General features: G+C 37.9%; 1 protein-coding gene across 7 annotated transcripts in view; it reads right to left on the bottom strand.

Moving 5' to 3' along the window:
• dock11 (dedicator of cytokinesis 11) overlaps positions 1 to 16847 on the bottom strand; it is a 104070-nt gene that overhangs the window by 15469 nt on the left and 71754 nt on the right. For all 7 annotated transcript variants that reach the window (XM_077227816.1, XM_077227819.1, XM_077227817.1 and 4 more), the window contains 7 exons: positions 16611 to 16748; positions 16204 to 16386; positions 13077 to 13190; positions 10527 to 10742; positions 8370 to 8427; positions 2351 to 2457; positions 2103 to 2225 (listed from right to left, as the gene is read on the bottom strand). In XM_077227816.1, the coding sequence (XP_077083931.1) occupies positions 2103 to 2225; positions 2351 to 2457; positions 8370 to 8427; positions 10527 to 10742; positions 13077 to 13190; positions 16204 to 16386; positions 16611 to 16748 (939 nt within the window). The remainder of the gene's footprint in view (positions 1 to 2102; positions 2226 to 2350; positions 2458 to 8369; positions 8428 to 10526; positions 10743 to 13076; positions 13191 to 16203; positions 16387 to 16610; positions 16749 to 16847) is intronic.

Raw genomic sequence — 16847 nt, 5'->3', positions numbered from 1 at the left:
TAGAGTAAAGTAAATTGGCTTATGCTACAAAAAACATCAGTCATGTTCCTTCATGACATATTGTCAAATAAACTGTCCGACTTTGTTGTGCCATCACTCACTTCCAAACATGACTTAGAAAAAGTGTCCAAAAAATTGTCAATATGATCATACTATATTCGTACATGGGTGTCATTTAAAAAAATGGATATGGAAAATCAGATGGAAGAAATGGAATCTTATCAAATACAAACACTTGAAATACTTTACAAACTTAAAAAAACAGTTTACAATAATGACTAGCGAGTTGTTAAAAGTTCATTTGCACAAGGCAACGGTAGAAAAGAAACACAGCTTTTCATATTTGCTCACATTTGTAAGCATAACATCCCCTAAACATTGGATTGGAGATAATGATATTTGATTTAACAGCTGGATCATCTTGTATCCATAAACACATATGAAGTCAGATCATTTAAAGATACGTAGGGATGGGCGATACCACTTAAATTGCTTTCAGAATATCACAAAATATCAATAGTGATACCATCGCTGGACAATTTTATAAATGTAACAACTATTACAGAACACAATCAATCATTAAAGTATTTTCAAGTCATAAGTAATACCATCTAAAATACAAAACAATAAATTTCACACAGCTTTGTTGTTACTAAAAGGGCTAGTTCACCAAAAATTGCCGTCAGACTTTCGTTCATCTTTGTAACACAAATGAAGATATTTTTGATGAAATCTGAGAGCTATCTGTCCCTCCATTGACAGCTACACAACTGAAACTTTGATGCTTCAAAAAGTTCATTAAAAGATTGTAAAACTAATCCATATGAATTGAGCGGTTTACTCCAAATTTTCTAAAGACACTTGATCGCTTTACATGATGAAAAGACTGAATTAAGGCTTTTATTCACATATAAACATTCATCAACTCACACATCAGGTGTGGTAAACTGAAGATCAAGCATGTTCGTTCGACGTGCGAGAACCAATGAGGTTCATTCCTGTGTTACGCATCACATTTGAGCTTAAGCAAGAGGTTTGTTCTCGCGTGTCAAGTTCGGTTGAGCTTCTGTTTAGGTTCGCTGATCAATGATTAAATGTGGATAAAAGCCTAAATTAAATCTGTCCATCATATAAAGCGATTGAGTCTCTTTAGAAAATTTGGAGTTAACCGCCCAATTCATATGGATTATTTATACGATCTGTTTATGAACGTTTTGAAGCGTCAAAGTGGTAGTTACGTAGCTGTCAATGGAGGGACAGAAAGCTCTCAGATTTGATCAAAAATATCTTCATTTGTGTTTTAAAGATGAACGAAAGTCTTACAGGTTTGGAACGACATGAGGGAGAGTAAAAAAATGACTGAAATTTCATTTTAGGGTGAACTATTCCTTTAATGGAATGAAATATCTCCATATGGTGCTTCAAAGTTTAGGATTTGCAAACGTGTCTGTTGTGCTTTAAAAGCACTGACAAACCCCACACATACACCACTTTTTTTCCCCTCACAAAAAATAAAAATCCTTTTCATTTGTGAAGTGAAATCATCCTGTACTTTCTGTAACCATTGTTTAGAAAGCCATTCACAAACACACTCTCCAACATGGAAACTTTCCCACAGTGCCAGCACTGTCATGAGAAGTCATGATTTGTTGCAAAGGCTTCCCTCTTCCAAAATAGGCTGCATCAGCAGGGCTTTTCAGAAGAGCCCACTCTATACATTTCTAAGGGTTTTTCCTGCAACATGAATTTTTCATACTTATTTCTACGGTTTCCTCATTTAACTGAGAAGGGAAAGTGAAACAGATTGAGGCTCTGTTCATAGTAATATTTATTGCCCTCACTGCCCACACAAACATCTGACTGACCAACTTCAGTCCTCTCAGTCCGGTCAGAGTGTGCATGTGCTTTCTAAGAGTTAAGTTATTGAGTAAAGAGCTTCTGTCAAATAAAAAACCACAGGTGCCGCAAGTCTTCTACCCACAGTGCTCTGAAAGACTATTCAGAGAAAATGAAAGAGTTGGGATACTGGCAATTGTAGGGAAATTGGTACATTTCTTTAATCTGCATTGCATCAGTGCATCCTGTTTTTTTTTTTTTTTTACCTCAAACTCATGGCGTTTCTCGTAAACAGGAATGATGAGTCTCGCAATGTGTGTTATGAGTTCAAACCTCTCAGCTTTCCATAGACCCTCAACACACACCTCCAACTGCTCAACCAGGACATCCTGTCACAGAAGTACAGCTCAAGTTTCACAAATGCAACTTTATGGGGTTAAAAATCACTATAATGCTAGCATGTCTGTCTGGGTTTTTTTTGTTGCATTCATAAAACTCCCCCAGCGTTGTTTACCTCAGTGTAGTACACATCTTGCATCCCTACATCTTCTTTCATAGCTCCCTCTTCATCAATGTTCTGGGTGATTCTCTTAAAAGCTGCCAGTCCACTCGGGAACAGCTCTGAAACAATAAGATAGCAGAATATGTGTCACTACACAGAAAAAAAAAGATTAGCAAAAACTCTTTATACATTCGTGCTCAGAATTATTGGCACCCCTGGTAAATATGATCAAAACTGGCTGTAAAAAAATAAATCTGCATTGTTTATCCTTTTGAGCTTTCATTCAAAAAATTGCCAAAAATCTAACCTTTCATTGAAGTAAAAGAATTGAAAGTGGGGGGGAATCACATTATGAAATAAATGTTTTTCTCCGAAACACATTGGCCATAATGGCACCCTTTTATTAAATACTTTTTGCAATCTCCTTTTGACAAGATAACAGCTCTGAGTTTTTTCCTATAATTCCTGATGAGTTTTGAGAACAACTGACAAGAGATCAGAGACAATTCCTCCATACAGAATCTCTCCAGATCCTGCAGATTCCCAGATCCATGTTGGCACTTCTTCTCTTCAGTTCACTCCACTAATCAGGTCAGGGAACTGGGACTGTCATGGCAGAAGTTTCATTTTGTGCTTCGTAACAAATTTTTGTGTTGATTTTGAGGTTTGTTTTGGATTGTCCTGATGGAAGATCCAACCACGGCCCATTATCAGATTTCTAGCAGAAGCCGTCAGGTTTTGATTTTTTATCTGTTGATATTTGATAGAATCCACGATGCCATGAATCTGAACAAGAGGTCCAGGACCTCCAGCAGAAAAAAATGCCCACAACATTAAAGATCCAACGGTATATTCAATTGTACACATGGGGTACTTTTTATCCTTGTGTGCACCAAACACATCTAGGCTGTTCGCTGCCAAAAAGCTCTTTTTTTAGTTTCATCTGACCACAGAAGCCTGTGCCGTTTGAAGTTCCAGTCGTGTCTGACAACTGAATTGCTGAACTGCTGGAGTTTGTTTTTGGACGAGCGAGGAAGATTTTTCTTGAAACCCTCCCAAACAACATGTGGTGATGTAGGGGTTGTTTGATTTTTTTTATAGGCTTTCTGACCCCAAGAGATGTGATCTTTGGAGAGTCTTTGGCCACTCAAACTTTTATCCTCACCGTCCATTAAGGCAATATAGACACACTTCCTCTTCCTGGCAGATTCATAACATCTTTAGTTGCTTGGAACTTCCTAATTATTGCCCTGATGGTCAAAATGGGGATTTTCAATTCTTTAACTATTTTCTTATAGCCATTTCCTATTTTGTGTGATGCTCAACAATCTTTTGATGCACATCAGAACTATAGTCTTTAGTTTTACTCATTGTGATAGATGATTAAGGGAATTTGACATTTGTGTTTCCTCATATTTAAACTCTTGTAAAACAAGAAGTCATAGCTAGACAATTTCATGTTCCTAGTCACCCTGGTGTGCTAAAAAAGGTAAACATTAATGGGAATATACTTCAGAGATATTTTACTCGAAAAAAATTCAAGGGGTGCCAATAATTGTGGCATTACATGATTTCCCCCCCAGTTTTAATTCTTTTACTTCAATGAAAGGTTAGATTTTTGGCAATTTTTTGAAAGAAAGATCAAAAAGGATAAACGATGGAGATTTATTTTTTTTACAGCCAGTTTTGATCATATTTACCAGGGGTGCCATTAATTCTGAGCACGACTGTATATACAGTTACTACTAGTGCTGTCAAATCGCATCTACCATACCATAGCAACGTTTGTAAATATATACACTGCTCAGCCAAAAAAAGTCTCTGTTTGGATTTAATTATGCAAATGCTTAAAGTCCCCCTGTCGTCAATAATTTTATCCCTTAAAACTCATCTTTGATCACCTAGATGACATATTAAATTGTTTTTTTCCTATGGAAAAAAAATTCTTCATGCCTTAAAATAGCTTGAATGTAACTCTACACCCTTGCTTCATTTAGTATACGCGGTTCTATGCATATGCTAATTCGCCCCGCCTCCACTCACTCACACCAGCTCAGAGACTTGGTTTGATTGGTTACAAGGTAGTTTGTGACGTCAGAAACACCAGCGATTGGGATGGGGATAACTATTTCACCCCCCATTACAAGCCTCAAAAACCTCCAGCGGCGGATGGGCTGGAGGGGGGGGGGGGGGGGGGGGCTGCAGGGTGTGTTTACCCTGAGGGAGAACATGCCTCCCCTTCGCCGCGCCTCCACAGACCTCCTCCTCCACTGCAACTGCTTGGGCCGGCTCTACTCTGTACACCTCACTTTTTAATGCACCTCGGGTTAGATGGCCAACATTCACATTCCTATTTTAGAATTAAGGTGTGCTGTGTGATGGGCCTGAAGAGGTCCTGCTCTGTTGCCCCCCACTGCTTTTTAATGCATCTTATATCATACATTTAATGTGTGATTAAATGTATGACATGAGATGCATTAAAAAGCAGTGGGGGGCAACAGAGCAGAACTTATTCCGAACCACCTCAAGCATCACCCATTTCCCTACCTCTTGATTGATTGTGTGAATCAATCAATAGGTAGGAAAATGGGTGATGCTTGAGGTGGTTCGGAATAAGTTCTACCCCTTGCGCCACACCTCTTTTAATGCTTTTAGACCCTAGAAGACATAACACAGGGATAGTGGTGTGGGTAGATGAGCTGGCCCGTCAGTAGAACAGCAGTTGACGGCGGGGGCAGAGGAGGGCAGTAGTGGTGAGGGGTTCTGGCACTGTGTGCCTCTGGATTGGGTTCCCCCCCTGTGTCCGAAGCCCCTCTCTCCTCTATCTCCTAGGATTAATATGCTCCTCGGCCTCGGTGAGGACTGGAACAGCCAGAGGAAAGAGCCGTTGAGCTTGACCCAACCCAACCAATCCCCTCTTATAACCAGGACACAGTACTTTAATTATAATAATCCATACTATACCAATCCTGCTGATTTCAACATTCAAATACAAAACACTCAATCACACACAAACTTACACGCATGGTAATACCACTCTAGCGCACACACATACACACGCACACATACACACAATTATTCTTCCTTCTCTACCCTCATGGTAATCTATCCCAAAAAATAACCCCCCTTTTTTTTGCTGTTGTTGTTCTTTTTTTTTTTGTCAATTATTGTTCTTATTTGTTTCATGTTGAATGTGTGATACATACTCTCTCTATATATATATATATCTTTTTTCAATATCAAATAATCATTGTATACTGTACGCGGTGCAAGTTCGGGCACTCGGGAGGTCGTGAGATATTGCTACGTGCTCTGCTCGTAATTCCTATCACACGCTGCGTGACGTGACCATCACCGATTTCCACGTGATCATCTGTGAGTTTGTAAAACAGCAAAAATCGCACCGTGTTTTTCGCCACGGGGGACTTTAAAAGTCTATGATTGGATCATTACTGCAGTGATTATTATGTTTCTAGCTTGGCAACAGTTCTTGTAACGCTAATTGATGGAGTGTGTAGTTTTTCATTTCTTAAACAACCATGTAGGAAGACACATCATGGCCATATTCCAGGATGACAATGTCAAGATTCATCAGGCTCAAATTGTGAAAGAATGGTTGGGAGGGAGCATGAAGAATCAGTATATCAGCCTGAAGAAAGTGCACAAATACAGTTTGGGGCTACTTTACATGAGCTAATGCAATATTAAAGATTACTCATGAGAAAATGATTAGGATTACAAAATAATGGCATCACTGTTGCAAACGCATGACTTCTGAGAAACATACAGCAGAATTTTCAACAAAGCCATTTTTATCACTGGTTTCTAGACATGCAAATTTGTGGAACCTGAGACATGTTTTTAGTTTTGCATTGACACAAAACTCTGAATTACTAGCAGTTAATGATACATGTACTATTTAAAAAACCTCACAAACCTTACTACATACTGTAATATTATGTTTAAAATATAAAAAGAAGAGAAAGAAAACAGGTTTACTATGCTATCCATGATAGCTCAACTATCCGTGATGCATTGTTTGAGACTTTGCATTGCCATTTGCATCGTGCATCACATATTTGGTCTAAGACAGTAGAGTGTTTGTCCAAGCAGGAGCCTTATTTGCATGGGGAAAATACAGGAATAATTTTTTTTTATTTTTTTTAAAGATTTTATTAATTTATAATACAAGATTTAGGGATTTTTTTTACATGTAATAATTTGTAGCTAATTTTCATAGCAGTGACAATGATAAAACATTCTTGCAATAATTGGCCAATCAAAAGAAATTGGACACAGTTTCTGTGGTCACTTTCCACAAACTCACCATCTTTCCAAAAAAATAAAATAAAATCCTCATCCACTCTCACTCCCAAAAACACACACACACACACACTTAACACGAGTCAGCCATCTGATGTGTACTAATAAAAACTCATACTCGGACAAGATAAAAAGGTCCTAATTATTTCTCCATTATTAATAATATTAATTTCCCACAATCAAAAGGCAAACAAAACAGACTGCTTACAAACATTAGGAAATAAAACACTCAATTGTTTCTTTCTTCTGGCCCAGTGGGAGGCCATTAGGGCCGGCCATCCCCAACGCACATTTTTACCTCTAATGCAACAAAGTAGCAGGGGGTCCATGAATCCATAGTGCTTATAATGGGGGCTTTTACCAGCCCAGCCCTTCGCTCCAGACAGAGGCTTTCGGATGATTCCCTAATTCTTTGCACCTGAACTGTGTCCCTCAGGACGCATTTTAGACAAGCATGGGACAGGATACAGATGATATATCTATCCTGACTGGGCAAGAAGAAGAGTTTGTGTCGCTTCACATCAAACACATGCTTCTTCAGCGGAGACGAGGAAAAGTAAAGAAAAAAAACTCTATTCAAGTAGACACAGGGTGAATGGTTTTCAAAGGCGGCTGGTACACACCCACGGCGAGGAAACACTAGATTAGGGCCATGCACAGATGTTGACGTAACTAGGTAGTAAGAGGAGTCTTTGAGATCCACTCTCGATTGGTCCTAGGCAAAATACGCAGGTGGCCATACCACAATCAAATCCACCAGCGCTATATCAGACTCCCTCGGTCCACAGCAACAGACTGGTGCTTGTGTCATCACACCTCTCTCTCTCTCTCTCTCTCCGTAAGCTCCTTCTGTTTGAGGCAGGAAGGAGGATTAAGACTACAACACACATAGTGACTTCAGATAAGGATCCGTGTTAAGTGCAAACCAAAGTCTGTGATTATGACGCATATTAAGTTTAATCTGAGTCAGGCGTGTAATGCCGAGTGAAAACGGACACTTGGGTGTTGGGAGAACAGGCGGTCTCTCGAGTACAGGACGTCCCTCTGAAAACCTGTTCACACATCCTTTTACTTAATTTCCTTTCAATGATTCAGGTATTTCATATTTGCACAGTTGAATATTTTCAGAGGAGGCAACCAATAAACAAATGGCCACTTTACCAAGCAAAAATAAATGTTGGCAACCAAACGAAACGAGAAAACCAAACCAAGGCAAACGTATGATATTTGATAAACTTGGCACAAGAAAGTCTCCAGCTACTATAAGGAGCAAAAACACTGAACGAAAACCTAGTCGCACTGTCCCTGGAGCTGTTCTGTATTCATCCAGAATGCACCACGGGTTGGTGAGCAGAGACAGGAGCGGGGAGCAGAAGGACAGGAGGTGGGGAAAGCTTTGTCTGGGTTTTACAGCAGGATACTTGCAGGATACAGCAGGGTTTTAAAATACAGGAATTTATTGTTTTGGTGTTGTCCATTTATAATTGAAAAATTGGGTGGGAATGAAAATAACATTGTAATATGAGGTCAGACATGCATTCTGATTTTAATTCAACAATCAGTGTAAACTAAAGTTACGATTGATTTTTTAGGACATGGTATTATCATGGTATTAGCATTAACGGTATATTTTAAGGAAGAATGAATATGATCCAAACAACTGAGCATGAACCCTTTGTTGAAAGTAAAGAAACCTTTGTAAACTTACTTTTCCTGTGCAAATACTCTGCCACCAATGCAGCAACATGAACATTACACATAGCAGCCTGTGAAAATACAAGAGCGGAGAAATATCAGAGAAAATAAGGTTCACAGAACTAAGAAAACAAATCTCACATATAATGAACAGAATATAAGCTCATCAATCTGTAGGTTTCCGTCAACCTGCTTTTATTTGTATCAAATAAAAAAAAATGCTGGATAGGAACACCAAGATTCGCACATATTCTAAAAATGAGCATAAAGGATTTTTGATTCGATAAGAAGACATGCGCATAAACTTCAATGGAAACACATTTACCTAATAAATCCTTTGATGCACAAAAAAAAGTCTTTGCCTCAACAGTGGATGTGATTGGATGACTGGACTAACCAGTGGACCAATCACATCCCACCACCGAACACAAGAGAACATGACAGCGTTTATTGTGTTTTATCCGTGCGCTCTGAAACGCAAGTCATTTATGATGGAGGAAAAAAGAGCACAGTTTCTTCCCCGATTGCAGCAACTTCCATTTATATTACAGATATTTTGTGCCAATTCTTCTTTTAGGAAAGTGACGATTGAGTTATCTTGAACACATGGGATAGAAACGCTGAATTATTCGCAAATGTTTTATGCGATATTCCAATTTTGAATGGAAACATAGCTAATGTCAAATGATTTTACCATATCATCAAGAAAGCAATAAATTGTGTTCAGTACAAAATTAGGCCTATAAAGCACATATTTTATGTAGTAAATATATATTGAAGCATATACGTTGCATTTATATGTTTTAGGCCATCTACTGCAGAAGGCACTACTGTCTCATCTTTTCTATTCTTGGATGTATTCCCTGTATGTGTCAAAATAGAAATATAAGAGATTGTGGCCAGGAAGTGACCTTTAATACAGTCCAGTTCCTGTTTTTCATTTAGTTGGGGATATATTTATATGAAGAATCAAACACTCCTGCTAACCTAAACATACCAGAAGAGTGCATAATAGATTAAGACAATTTGTTAAATAATTCATGACACAAGTAAACAGAACAAGTAAACAGCACTGAAAGTCTCTTGTGACTATTGTTAAAAGACTGAGGCTTGATCGGTGTTCAGCCAGGCAGAGGGAGTGACAGGTGCCATTACAGGTGCTCATGATTGTTTAAAGGTGAACCTGAACGTTATACCACCGGGAGGTGGTTTCCAGAGGATGGCCCGTCATTAATTACTAGCATTAAATATAACTGATCTGTAATTTTTGCTGTAAGAATTTCCCCTGACAGGGGGTCCAACACAAAAATGATGAAAGGTGAAATACTTAGAAAATGATAGAAGCTTTATCTGTTTATTTATTCTTTATCTCTACTCTCACTGTCTAGCTATATTGGGCACAGACAGTTTTGGTCGGCAATACACAGTTTTGGTGAACTGATGCAAATGTATTGCTAATCAAATTTAAGACTGAATGGAACAATGGATGACATTTTTTTAATCATCTGAAAAACAAGGATTGTGTGCATTTCCTCAGAAATTTTCATCGTAATGCAGGCGTTGAAAGATTATGTGCATTTCAGATGCATTTACATTGTTACTGTGCCTCAGATGTAATCAACTCTATCGGTGTCTGTAAAGGTGTGAACCAAATGGCCCATACAAATGTATGGCCTATAGAAACTGAATGGCCCATACAGGTGTATGGCCCACAGAAACTGATAGGTGTGAATGACAAAGAAACAGCATTACTCAGAGTAGATTGGAGGGTAGATCAATCTCCTGTGGGAGGCCCTAACAGTTTTATATTGTTTGTAGCCCATTTTTCTTCATGTATAAAGATCTGTCTCAGAGAGAACTTTGGGTTATTATTGTTGAAGGGCAGTAGGCTAATATCGCTGCTGAAGGACTGATACACTACAAACATTCAATAAATTCTTCTCCCCAAAAGCAATCTAATACATTGGCGAGCCAACCCAAACCACTGCTCGGCCAAAGAAAGCGAAATCTAACAGTATGCTTACAACTTCAGGGTGTGGTGAGGTTTAAAATTGGCAACATCATTTACATTTCATGCTAATTTCATCCATGTGCAATGTGTTCAAGCCAAAACAAGTTCAGCAAGTACAAATAATCTTTACAGTGCACCCGTACCAACAAAACAACTTACCTCAGAAAAGTCCCCGTTCTTACTGTGTGCTCGAGCCATGCTGTCCAGCCAGGTCCGTCTGAGCTCTGGGGTGCTGGCGTACGATCGGGCCAGACTGTACTGCAGGTCAAGCAGCATTTCTGGGTCTTTTTCGTGCTCACGCATCTGAGCGGTGGCCATTAGAACCGTACGAATTCTCATCGTAAGACCCTTCACTTCAGATGGAAACGTTGTGGTCTGGGGAGACATACAGATTTCATGTTATAAAAACAGAAACAAGAATACTTGCAGTTTTGGTAAACTGATTATTATTGTAGGCGTTATGGCATGTTCACAAGTCACATGACTCACAGCTTTCACAAGAATGCCATGTAGACTGTTTTGTGTGCTTTTAACAAAGCTGAATGTGGTATGTGTAGGGCAGGAATGGAGCGAGGCCTGTGGCACGAGTGTGTCAAGATGAATACCCCCAGCGTGCCACACCGGCCGTGCTCCATTCCCACAGCTCTCGACATCGCCCTGCATACCACATTCAGCTTTGTTAAAAGCATGCGCCACACCAGTCTCGTGTCTCGCTGAGGAGCTCTGCAAGGATAAAAGGAGGAGTGATGACACTGCAAGATGAGAGAGGACCAGGCCTGGACTTGATGTTGTTGTGTATTATTATGTTTATATGCGGCAGTTTTCCGCGTTGGGCTGCAGCTTTATTTTATTTTTTTAAAGGTTTACGCTGAACGTTTGCCGGTTCCAGCCTCCTGCCCTGACCTATGAACTGTTACAATGAACTTTTGGAAAACGTCTCTCAAAAACACATTTTCTCTTCCACTGCATATTAGTGTTTTGGAATTGTTTTTGCTATTATTTTGAAAATATTATCTCTGTCTTCCCAGAATGTGAATTTAGTACACAATTCGAAGCGGAATTATCACATCCAAGCAAACCTAACTGTCATTAAAACGTATCATTTCAGAGAAAAAGTTTTAAAAAAGCAGATGATGTCTATTTACTGCTTAAATTAATTCAACGCAGAGGCGAACCTGACCTCCCTACCTCCTCCTACCTGACCCATAAGCCATGTTAACCATTTGCCATTGCCACACAGTCACACCTGACACCCCAGTGCTCCCACTACAATCCTCCCTCCTTAAACGAGTACTAATGAAAATGTAATTCCCGATATCAGAAATAGACATTGTTACTAGAAAAAGTACATTCTTAATATCAAGAATTCAAATTTTAAATAGTACAAATTTAATTATTGATATCAAAAATGCATCATGTGAATGAATAAAAGCTATAAAAGCAATACTTGATACTTGATGATTATTATTTACTGAGGGATGTGCATCCATATTGATCAGTATGTCCAGCCAATCAACATTTTAAATGCAATATATAGTCTATAAATCAATAGTCAATGTCAATACATTGCTTTCTTGCAGAGTTGTAAGTAAACTGATAAACTGACTTGGACACTAGATAATCATTGTCTTGTTTTAAAAGTATGTGCGCCTATAATGAGGAGAGTCATCATGGCCATATATTGTGCTGGTTCCCACAGATGTTTTGCTGGAAAGTATGTGCGACCACCCAGTAATCTTTTCCGAGCTGCGGTTTATAAACAAACACCGTTAGTTGTATTTCACTCTGAGTGAAACTGAGTTGTATTTACTTTCTTTTGTCAGGCACAAAGTCACAGAACACAGCCCTTGAAGATGCTGTGATTAGCAAACAAGACACAGACACATCAACTTAACTTTACTGTTCTTTGCTGATATATCCTAAAATATGTCTCAAGATACACACTAGTAATGTTTTTTCTAAGGGACGTTTATAAAAGCTACTTAAATGTCCTAATTGAACTAAGGCCTAATCCTGGATTAATCTAAGCCCTGTTTGTGAAATCAGGCCTTTATCCTCTGGAATAATTAATGTAATTTGTTTTATAAACTCTATTATTTTCATTTAAATGTGTGTAAATTTACAGTATTCTCTTTAATTCATCATTTTGATCACACAAGTAAAAGAGGGAGTACGTAAAGTCTGTCAGTATGCAGGCGGCGTGCAGATTTATGTTGTTTATTTTTTATTAAATACAGATAAAGATTGCAAGATTTAAACATCAGGCCCCTGATGTTCTGGACAGCGCAAATGTTTTTCTGGTTACATGTTTAAATTAAATTATGAAGAATGATGGACTGGTATCGAGCCCTTAAACGGACATGGTGGAGGAAAAAATATGAGATAAGAGGGGAAAGAAATATTTCAATGCTTTTGTGTAATCTAAAGTTTTGTGTCCCCCCCAAGAAACTTTGCATTTGCTCGCAAAACCTTTGCTCAAAATATTTGCTAGAGAATGCAAAATGATTAACATATAATTTCTCCTCCCATCTCATATTTTTGTTCATCCCCATGTCCCTTTAGGGGCTCCGTAGACTGGAGATGCCTTGATTTCAGACAGTGGCTTTCAAAAAGTGGTGAAGCACATGTAAGCGGCCCCTAAAGGAAAATGATTTATGAGGTAGTTTGACAAGTTTGACTGTAGATTCCAGTTAGCAAACTCTACTGCACCTTCATGACTTTATCACTGTTGGCAAAGTTGTTGATGATGGACAGTGAATCCTGGAAACGTGAACTACCGGTTAGCGCAACATCAGCGATAAGCTGGCTCACAGCGATGATGATCTAAAAAGGAAACAGACAAAATATCAATGCAATATTTTAGAAATATTCTTGAGTTACCCAAAAAAGGCACATGTCTCAGGGATTGCTTAATCAATGTACCTGACTCAGACTTTCAGAAAACATAAATGAAACTATGTTTTAAATTAATGCAAAGGATAATTTATTCCAGACAAATTTATTTATATATATACATAGAAGATAAATATGAAGATAAATATGGATGAAAATGTTTTAAATGAAAGGATGAAAAACAATTTACATATATATATATATATATATATGTGTGTGTGTGTGTGTGTGTGTGTGTGTATGTGTGTGTGTGTGTGTGTGTGTGTGTGTGTGTGTGTGTGTGTGTGTGTGTGTGTGTGTGTGTGTGTGTGTGTGTGTGTGTGTTTGTGAAAGTGCAGAGTGAAAGTGTAACAAAAAAATACAGTTTTAAATATAGGTCTAAAGCATTTTAAGTTCATTGTAAATGCAAAATATACTAACAAATGAGAACCTGTTTTCATTTATAATGAGGATACAATTGAAATGTATAGTATAAATCAAAAAAACGTATTGTTTTGCACCGAGTATAAATGCTGCAGATTCCTTAAGACATGTGAGAGAGTGCTATTGAGCAGAAGAAAACATCAAGTGAATGTGGCTTGACCCGTCTCACTGGAACAATGAGGATTTATTACGCTTCAGTCCACCTCAGAATTTAAATTTCCTGATAATTTACTCAAACCCACATCATCCAAGATGTTTAGGTCTTTCTTTCTTCAGTCGAAAAGATATTAAGGTTTTTGACGAAAACATTCCAGGATTTTTCTCCATATAGTGGACTTCAATGGGGTCCAAAGGTTTGAAGATCCAAATTGCAGTTTCAATTCATCTTCAAAGGATCTACACGATCCCAGTTGAGGAATAAGGGTCTTATCTAGCCAAACCATCTGTCATTTTCACCCAAAAATAAATAAATATATATATATACTTTTTAAGCACAAATGCTCGTTTTGCACTAGCACTGCGATACGCCACGCATTACGTAGTCACGTTTAAAGGTCACATGTGTTCCGGGTAGGGCTAAAAACGTCATCTCATTTTCTCCTCCAACTTCAAAATCGTCCAACATCGTTGTTTTACCTTTTTGATTTTCTTGTAAATGGCTTGTAAACACTAGGTCGGTACTTACGCCTTACGCGTGACCTTTCAACGTGATTACGTAATGTGTGGCGCATCGCAGAGCTAGTGAAACATGAGCATTTGTGGTTAAAAAGTATATAAATGTTTGATTGTTTTTTGAAAATGACCAATTGTTTGGCTAGATAAAAGCCCTTATTCATCATCTGGGATCGTGTAGATCATTTGAAGCTTCATTAAAAAATGCAATTTGGACCTTCAAACCGTTGGACCCCATTGAAGTCCACTATATGGAGAAAAATCCTGGAATGTTTTCGTCAAAAATCTTAATTTCTTTTCAACTGAAGAAAGAAAGACCTAAACTTCTTCGATGACGTGGGGGTGAGAAAATTATCAGTAAATTTTAATTCTGAAGTGAACTAATTCTTTAAGCTCCTTGTGCAAACATTTTATGCTTTTGATAAGAGCACATTACTAGACAGTGAGTCACGCAAGTCATTTTAGGTACACAGAAATGTTTTATGACGCATCAGATCTAAGCTTGTGACACATCAGATGGAGAATTTTTTTAAATTCCAAATTTAAAACACACACACACACGTTAAAAAATAAATGTGTGAAAACATTATAATGATAATATATATATATATATATATATATATATATATATATATATATATACACACACAGGGCTTGACACTAACACCCACCATGGATTTCAACAGTGGCGTGTAACACAGTCACTCCTACTAGCCACTTTGGTGGGTTGATATATATACATATATCATATATAAAACATTTTTCAATTGTTGTCTTTTAAAAAGGCATCTGAAATAATAAGCTAAGTGCACTGAAGTGTTGTCAAAAATATTGATACTGAAATATCTGAAACGCTTAATACTCATATACCACAAGATAAATACACGATACCAGCTGTGCTTTCTCTCTCTCTCATCTCTCCGACAGCGAGTGGACACACAAACCCGCCTCTCCTCACTGACTCGCTTCATTTGCTCCAGATGAATATTGTTGATGTTACAGGGCTTGAATTTCGGTGTGGAATTGCACTTATTGCACATATTTTTAATCATTCCTGCGGATTTTGTGTCCACCTCACAGTACTAAATTGAGTTCTTTTTCGCTGCTTATTGCACTTAAGCAGTCAAATACACACAAAATAAAATTTGAGAACTAACAGTTGAGAAAGATAAAGCAGGTCTTAAAGTGACAGCAGCCTAATATACATTCTGCCAAATTATGAGATAATATTAAAAATATCTATATGGCAGTTTTTCCCAATGATATCAATGTCAAAATTGTGGCCAGTGAAAATGCTGTGTGGCTAGTAACTTTTGAAATACACTAGCCACAGTGACTGGTGAGCAATTTTTTTACGTCAAACCCTGTATATAAGATATACATTTTAATAATTTATATTAATAAAATGTACATATAAAATTTACGTTTTATTAGATGTACTGTACCATATATGAATATAAAGTGAAGTACAGTACACTTATGTCAGAGACAATCACCTTGAAGCAGCCTAGAGTTAAATGGACCATAACATGCAGCAAAAACAGTTATGATCTAACAACCACCCTTTGAAGTGTCTTACTCAAGGACCGAGTGGTGCAAGCTCATGATTCACACCTTCAAATGTGCAACGATACAGTAACCACACCATATGTTATGCATTAGGTTACAGGACTCAAAAAAACTCCCCCACATGTAAATGCTCAAATACCCGCAAAGTATTGAGTAAGAGTTGACAGTTTGCAGTCAAGGAAACAATTAACTGAAAACATGTGCTGACATACAGTAAAGGTGGGATTTGTAACATCCAAAATGAACAAAGATCAGAATGATGTGAACTGTCATTATATACCTGTAAGTGCATGCGCAGGAAGCTTTTCCTCTTGGTGTAATCAAAATTGTTCCTCATGAGCAGGTAAAGAAGTGCAGACGCCTCCCCACGTAGGACACTTAATTTAGACATACAGCACTTCAAGACTTCGTAACACAGCGAACTGCACAGCGTTACACGGCCCTTAAAAAGGGGAACCTGGAACTAAATATATATAATCGAGACACAAACACATCAATGTTCAAGTAGACAAAATCTGGATCATCTTGTAAACATCTCATGTTGTTGCATTTAAAGAGTGTGGTCATCTTTAAATCTTAAAAAAATACAGAAATACTGAAAAAAACAACAGCACTTGGGTTTGGAACGTCATGAGGATGAGTAAATAATCGTTTTCTGAGTAAACTAAAGAAATATATTGATCTCACCTTGATGATAAAGGCTCGCAAAGAGGCAAATATGTGTTTGATTGCTGTTTCTGATTGTCCGACTTTCAGTAAAGTGAGGTACGTGTCAAAGACCTTGGTCATCAGAGCATTGTGACCTTCATTGTCCAGCAGCTGATTCTGTCAGGATCCAGTAATCACATTATCAGTTTAGGGAAGAATCAAATTATTTAGAACTGACCCTTTAGCTTCATTACGCACTCTAAAAGACAGATCTAA

This window comes from Siphateles boraxobius, unplaced genomic scaffold (genome assembly GCF_051911475.1).
Source record: "Siphateles boraxobius isolate OS27281-9 unplaced genomic scaffold, OSU_SipBor_1 130, whole genome shotgun sequence".
NCBI classification, from domain to species: domain Eukaryota; kingdom Metazoa; phylum Chordata; class Actinopteri; order Cypriniformes; family Leuciscidae; genus Siphateles; species Siphateles boraxobius.
Note: the sequence above shows the minus strand (reverse complement) of the source record. Positions and strands in the feature narration are given on the sequence as shown.